Source organism: Lottia gigantea, assembly GCF_000327385.1.
Source record: "Lottia gigantea unplaced genomic scaffold LOTGIsca_1, whole genome shotgun sequence".
NCBI lineage: Eukaryota > Metazoa > Mollusca > Gastropoda > Lottiidae > Lottia > Lottia gigantea.
The window spans coordinates 2,397,705-2,405,887 of record NW_008706746.1 but is presented as its reverse complement, the minus strand read 5'-3'; the positions used below and the strand labels follow the sequence as shown (position 1 = coordinate 2,405,887).

Genomic DNA, 8,183 nt, shown 5'->3' with positions numbered 1-8,183 from the left:
TTATGAAGTCGTGAAATTTAAACTATAGAACAATTATGGAGATAGTCCGATAATAGATGGAAATATAACTTAAGTTTAATTATTTCAGTAAATTATGGACAATGTGTCCCCTGCTTAATAGCATAATGCATAATATTAACAGAACGCCTAAAATTATCTTTCAAAAGGTTTACGGAAACGGGACGAAGGACGAAATTTGCCCGAAATTTTCACCCGAATTTTACCTGTATTTTTCCCTGTTTTCGGGTTGATTCCCGATATTTTTCGGTCGCTGCCCGAAAAGAAAATATTTTCTATATATGGCAGAGTTACAAGAAAAGAAGACTTTTTTTTTTTTTAACTTTCAACGCGGATAAATTCTGGACACACATGGATTGAAGCTACGTATGGTAATTCTTACATTGAAATAACCATAAAAATAATTAGGCCTATGCCTATAGATCAGTGGAAATAAAACACGCGAATGTAGTGCGAAGCCATTGAATCTTTCCGTAGCCTATAAGAACAGACCATATATAGTTTCGAATGGGATTTGAAGGAACTCTTTTAGCTTAGCTAAACGAAAATCCCGGTAGACTAAGGTAGGCCTTACGATTGTTCAAAAAAAAAAATGGCGTATCTCTGTCCCTTTAAACCGGTTTAGTGGTATTGAGAAGTTAGTTCTAGTTAGTTAGTTATATAGAGGTAAAAAGGATATTTCCAAATCATTGCATGTGAATGGAAACCTACCGCCTATTGCGTCCCTAATGACCAGAAGTTCTGCTGTGTACACTGAACAAAGAGGAGATGGGGGGAGGGGTGGGGGTCCTTTTACCAATGCCTTCTGCTGGTATACACAAATCGCAACCTGTTGCTGTACTATTCTTGGAACCATAGTTCTTCATGTGGTTGGCGTACTCCGAATCAATGAGAGCGTCCCGCTTTGCTCCTACTGCATGGGTCATCGTGCTTGTTGGTACCGGTATATCTGTCAGTAAAGTTATGATCATGTGGAGAAAAAGTTTTATCTGTGATTTCATTAAAAGTGTACAAAGCTTTGCAAAAAAATATTACTAAGTCGCTATGAATAATCCTGATTATGCGACGTAAACGCGATTCTTGACCATGTTTTCTGTTTTTCTGTTTCAATCGATGCCCGTGACTGACTTTTATTGCCTGATGCAACAATAACGCAACAGAATGTATTCTGTCCAAAAACTACTTACAGCACATTATCAGATGACACAATTGCAAAAATATATTCTTAGATTCAAGGCAATTGAATAAGGAAATTTGATGCTCTGAGGCCATAATAATTTTATTATTGCAGACAGTTCTCCTGTAAAGTTTTCTTTCTTTTAAATGATCATAGCTATGGCCGAAGAAACTTTAGTCTGATCTATTTGTTGTTGTACTCTCTTGATATTTTCTCAAAAGAGTGACAAGAATAATGAGAACACACGACATTAAACCTAATCCAGTAGATAAATAATATACCATATTATATGATTTGGTGGCATCTTTTATAGCACCTGAAATGAAAAATAAATTATGTCAAATGTCCCAGTAAGCTATAATAATATATAAAATTAGAAACCTATACAATCAATTGCAGTGAGTACAGTGGTGTAACCTATTTTCGTGGATATAAGGATTCAACACCGAATTTCGTCAAAGTTAAAAAAACGAAAAAAAAAATTTATGCCTTAGATGTTGCCTCAGATATTCTACAAAATAATTAAAATTGGTTTATTTCGATTTTCTTTATGAATCCTTCACTTTGACCAATATTTCATGAGCAACCAACTCGGCAACGGCGGCAGAATGCCTCACCTATTTTCGTGTACAATGTTTGATCTATAAATAAGTCTAGACAAACACGTTGTATGGATACAGGGTGGTATAATCAACTTCTCTTAGTATTTATCTTTAATATCAATTCATTATAACTAGTGACAAAAAAAATAGTGACTGACAAAATAAGATACGTAGCGTGATTTATTGCTAAAAGTCACTGAAACAACATAAGAATATGGTCCACTTTGTGTTCCATAGAAATTTTCTGCTGACACAGAATCCGCTAGTTGATCACGTGACATCATTCGTTGGACTACATTCTAGCAGACGACACTTGGAATTCCGATTACCGCTTGGGATTATAAGGAAATTTGGCCGATGGTGACGTTTGGTAATAAGTGAAATCCGCCATTTTGTTTTTGTCAAAGTATACATCAATACATATTACCTTGCTTGAAACTACTGAATTCATTCTACTAGCTGACATTGTACAGGAAACCCATGTTTATCAAAACAAGTAAATGCGGAGGTCACGCGAGGTCGCACATGTAAATTATTAATCCTTTCCGGAAATCCACGAAAAATAGGTTTCCACGAAATTAGGTTACTCGACTGTATAAACCATAACATAAATCTTCCACAATTACCATGCTGCTGTTCAAACAATGAAATGCAAAATATATGTATCACCTGCAAGCGGGCCACCGAACATTCCTGCAACTCCACCAATAAAATTGATGTATCCTAGAGCAGTTGAATACATCTTCAGTCCCGAAATATCCATGACAATGGCAGGATAAAGTACAGCACAGTTGCCCCAAAAAAGTCCATACAAAATACAGATTACAAGTAACTGATTATAGGTTTCGAAATATGCAAATGTCAAAACTGTCACCGAACACAAGGAAAGGAATAGGGGCCAAATTGTCATTCGTTTGCATTTCAAAAATGGCGATATAACAGTTACTAAAACTCTGCCTCCGATACTTCCATCTCGCCTCTTCCTGAAAATCATAATCAGGATACCAACTGGAACACAGTTGAGAAAATATGCACCAATTATCAAGAAGGTTCCTCTCCAACCGAATTCTTCATTCAAGACGGAAATCAGAAATGGAAAATATACATTGCCGACTCCTATAAATACACTGACAACAGTAACCATGGTAACCCTTTTTTCTTCAAACATTTCACCAACCACAGTGAACGGGAGCAAGAAGGTTAGAGACAGACCAATACCTACAGCATATTGATAACAAATTATGTATGTATTAAAATTCATTTGCAAGCAATTCAGACTTCGCCAGAAGGTTGCCAAATCCCATTTCAGAAGCTATATAAGGAAGGTTTTCTAAACTTTTAGTGCCTCAGGAATACTGAAAGAATTCATTTGCACCAGTCCAATTGTTCAGACGTCTTGCAATTCCACCACGACTAGGCGTTTTATGATAGCTCAGAAAGTAGTCACATGCAAAAGCTATATTTTTTAAGTACCGACATAATGCATATGAATGTGACTGTATGTAACCCACCGTTCAAGTTTTTGATGAGTGCTACAAGTACAGTATTTACGTAACATAAGCACAAATCGATTACCTGTTAAACCTTGCCCAATTACCAAGACAATGATTGATGGAGCGAAGTAGCACATAATACAACCAATAAATGCTCCTATGGCTCCCACCACCATGATCTTACCACCATTATATCTGGTTATAAACGGTCCTAATATTGCCCCTGAAAAGAGATACGTTGTTTTCAAGGCACTTCCTTTCAGGCCTGCGCATGTCGAAATTTTGTGTAAGAAAGTAAGACCTTTCTGCAAAAAGCAACAGAGCCCTTTATTCTTTATCTTTTTCGAAAGTTTAATTCTAAAGGCATTTTTTCCAGTGAAAATAACCGTGTCTATGTTCTAGGTAGTGTTTGTATTTATGTTTGTGTTTCATTTGTTTGTGGTTCCTATTTATTTATTTTTTTTGTATCCGAGATCTCCCTTGTTGTAAAATGAATTGCCCTTTTGGGATAATAAAGATTTATTATTATTATTATTACCTCCACCTGGAATCTAACAGATGTTTCTGAGCAATAATCATAAAAACTTAGCTTCTAATACTCACCACCATTATCAAAGTAGGTAAAGCAAGTCTTCACAATATTCAAGTACGTAGGCCTTGTACGAGAGGTGGATAAACATTTAGAATAATCTAGGAAAGAATGGAAATAAAGTGTAACACTATTCTCACCTCCGCCTAACATAAAACCAGTATAAACAGAAATAATAGGAAATGCTTCAGCACGAGTTGAATTAAATTCATCTATAATTTCAACAAATAAAACTCCTAAACCAATGAGAAATCCAAACGGCAGAGAGGCCATGAAACAACTACCAATCGTTAATGCTGTTTTCAGAAACAATGGAAACCGGTACACTGCACTCCTGAAAGTAGAAAAACTATAATTATGACCGGTAAGGCATGTTTCAACTATTTTATCGGTATTCCTTTTCCATGAACAGTATAAAGGGTCATCTCTATCTGAACTACTGTTACGAAAATGTTCATGTACTATGAGAATTTGGTCAGCTATAAAGAGGCCACTGATTTACTTACTTTTGAGTCGCATATGTATCACATATACACACTTCCGGCTCTGAATTATTGGAATGTGTACTAAGGTAAGTTACGTTTTCTGTTGTTGCATTATCCGGATCATAATCGTTGTCGTCTTGAAATGCAGCACAATCAAAACCATTTGCTGATGCCGCGGTTTTGATTTGCATGTGCCCAATATTCTTGTCAATTTCATTTTTTTCCTTGGTGTTTGGTGTCACTTTAAGTTTTTCATCTTCACTAACATGATTTGAGTCATCTTTAACGTAGATCTTCTTATGTCCCCGGGCGTTACCGATGTTTATATTTGAGCTTGTTTCGTCCGACGTTTCTTTCTTATTCACATAATTTTCGTTTGTCTTCGATACCATTATATTTCTACATTCCAATTCAGGAATACCCAAATCATCAAACTTGTTCTGACACCCTATATTTTCATCAGAGGAAGACGACTGATCTTGGTAACAGGGGCTGGCCAATACATCATCCGATACTTCGACTGAATTGTGAGATTTATTGCTAACATTCGGACCGCTGGTTGTAGTGGAATTAGAAGAATCTAAATCGCCGTTGCTGTATGAAAAAACTTCAAGTTCTCGATCGTCTGGAGTGCGTTCCTGAAAGTCACGCATTGTGATTCCCTTTAGTATCCAAACACTGTAGTTAGATTCGTTTTATTCAGCTTTGTGAAATGGAAACAGGTGATTTGTCAATTGATATGCAAGCACACGAGTCAGTTATGATAGTAATAGATAATGCATGCATTTCCCGGGCCCGTAGCCCGTAGTACTTCTGGGGAGTGGGGCAAACGTCCAATCAAAAGGTGGGGGGGGGGGCAATTTAGGTACCCCCCTTCCCTGCCGGAAACCTTTGTGAATTGTTACTCTGTACAGTGGTGCTCTCTATAGAGTTATTGCTACCTTTATTGCTGCCGAGGACGCCTTGACACACAAGTCTGGGAACCTCTAGAAAATTTGAGAGAATTTGACTCCCTGAAACGTGATTTGCTCACATTTCCTGTCGAATTTAATGTTTGTATATGGGACTACAAGAAAATTTTGAGAATAAGACACCTGGAAACCCGGCGAAATTAAGGTTCAAGATTGTTTGTTTAGGGCTTTCCTGACATTTCCCTACGCGTTTTAAGGCTCAAGATTAAGATTCCCCTTAACTCAGTAAAATGAATTTATATATATTTAAAACAATGTTTCGGGGGAGGGGAGGGCAAGATTGGGGCAAGCCCCACCTTGGCTTCGGGCCTGGCATTGCCATATCAAAGAATACAGTTTACATACTAAACTAAGGTTTTGGATAAAATAAACAGCTTGACTTTGGATTAAGAATATATTGGCATATTAACTTTGGTTAATCCGTCGTGAGCGTTTGCAAAAAACATTGTTTTTTGTTTCACAAAACATTTGTTTGAAAGCGCCTGCTTTCTCGGAAACTGCATGCTGGTACATTGGAATACTGGTAAATAGTCTCCCCCCACCCTACGGCAATTTTTTTATTTTTCTGTCGATCAAAGTCCAGCTGCATTTATATAGGCTTGTTTCATAAGCTTATTGTCAGTTCCAGTGGCATGCTAGAGACTAAGGCCTTTCGTGTGATAGTGGGGTGGTGTGTGAAAATACAATGTATTTTTGGAAATACAGGTACTTCTATTTTGAAAACAGCATAATGCTGTAAATTTAGTTGCACATGTTAATATAGTTTTTGCAAAATAGTTAACGTAGTTTTGTCATCAATTCACTATTGGCCTCATTTCCCCAATCCATTTTTACTTTTCTTTCTTTATATTTTCGAGAAAGTATAACTAGAATGGTAAGAACACAGGACATTAAACCCAATCCAGTAGATAAATAATATACCATATTATATGATTTGGTAGCATCTTTTATAGCACCTGAAATACACAGTATCAAGGTTATTATTTAAGCATGCATAATTACGCCTCAACAATTAATATAATTAGTTAGGTTTAAAAAATGATAAATTTTCGAATAACGATAGAAGGTTGCTCATTAATATAAATATACATTACCTACAAGAGGACCGCCTAGGAATCCCGCCATGCCACAAATAAAATTTATATACCCTAGAGCAGTTGCATACATCTTTAATCCTGAAATCTCTAAAACAATAGCGGGGTAAAGCACGGTACAGTTCCCCCAAAAAAATCCAAACATAATACAGATGACAAGCAACTGAGTATACGTTTCAAAATATGCATACGCCAACACTACCATTGAACACAGGAAAAGGCAAAATGGCAAAATTGTCATTTGCCGACATTTCAGCAATGGAGATAACAGGGTGAAAAAGATCCTACACCCAATATTTGCAAATCCATTGACAGACAACAGAAAAGGACCATTTCGTATATCAAAATGTCGGCTTCTTAACATATCGATAAAAAACATATCTAAAGTTGTGAACATGCCGTTAACAAAGAAGCTGTTAAACGCAAATACTAGAAAAGCAGGATTCTTGAACAAATGAAAATTCAACAATGATTTAAAATTAGGCTTCTGCGGGCCTAATAATCGATTTCGTCTTGTCCTGAAAATCATAATCAACATTCCAATTGGTACACAGTTGAGGAAAAGTGCACCAAATATTAGAAAGGTTCCTCTCCAGCCGAATTCATTGTTTAAAGTAGAAGTAAGGTGAGAGAAATAGACTATGCCTATTGCGGAAAAAACACCCACTGTGGTTATCATAATGACCCTTCTTTTTTCAAACATTTCACCAACAACTGCGAACGGCAGTACGAACGTAAGAGAGAGACCAATACCTACAACAAACCAAATAGTAAGTATAAATATATTAATTTCATCGAAAACTAAATATATTAATTTCATCGAAAACTGAAATTACCACGTGCTACGCAATATTTCTTATGTCTACAACTGTGTATGGTATGACTGGCATACGATTTCAATACTGTGTAACAATTCTGTTACAGGTGCTGTATTCAAAGTTTTCGATTAACATGTAAACACAGGAATAACGTGATAACATCCTTAAGGCATCGGACAATAAGATGACTAGACAGAAGAAAGTTGATAACAGCTCTCACACTATAATGTTATGGTAAAAGTTACCTGTGAAGGCTTGTGCAATGACTAAGACAATGATGGAAGGAGCGAAAGAACACATAATGCATCCGATCAAAATTCCAACAGCTCCAAGTATCATAATTTTACCAGCATTATACTTGTTTAGCAATGGCCCCATAATCGCGCCTGAAATGTAGAAACACATTTTATATAAAGGCGAGAATCGGGAGGTATCACTACTAGATGGTTGTTTCCAACTAGAAAATAGTACGTGTTATAGAAAATATATAAATATATAAAGATTTCCTAACGAATGTGGACAGTTTTTTTTTGTTCGATAGTCTTATACTACATATCGGGATGATTTAGGTTGAAAAATACTAAGATTGGCAATCTCAATACATTCACAGCAATGTGGCGGTTGAATTGGATCAGGAAAGATGTCTTTCTTTTCTACAAGAAAATTTTATACCTTAGCTACATCCGACATTTCTTACCTCCACCAAACATAAAACCAGTATAAACAGAAATAATAGGAAATGCTTCAGCACGAGTTGAATTAAATTCATCTATAATTTCAACAAATAAAACTCCTAAACCAATAAGAAATCCAAATGGTAAGGTGGCCAAATAGCAATTACCAATAACTAATGCTGTTTTCAGAAACAACGGCAACTTCAGAGTTCTATTTTTAGAAAGTGAAAATAATCACATTTGTTTTCAACGATGATGGTTT

General features: G+C 36.1%; 1 protein-coding gene across 1 annotated transcript; it reads right to left on the bottom strand.

Annotated features, from left to right (window-relative positions):
• Positions 1-2,434: 2,434 nt before the first annotated feature.
• LOTGIDRAFT_102805 (hypothetical protein) lies at positions 2,435-7,682 on the bottom strand (the record flags this gene model as incomplete). The annotated part of the gene is made up of 3 exons (XM_009045504.1): positions 2,435-2,754; positions 6,718-7,182; positions 7,493-7,682. Coding segments are annotated over 3 exons (975 nt in total), but the record flags the coding sequence as incomplete, so codon positions are not given.
• Positions 7,683-8,183: the final 501 nt, after the last annotated feature.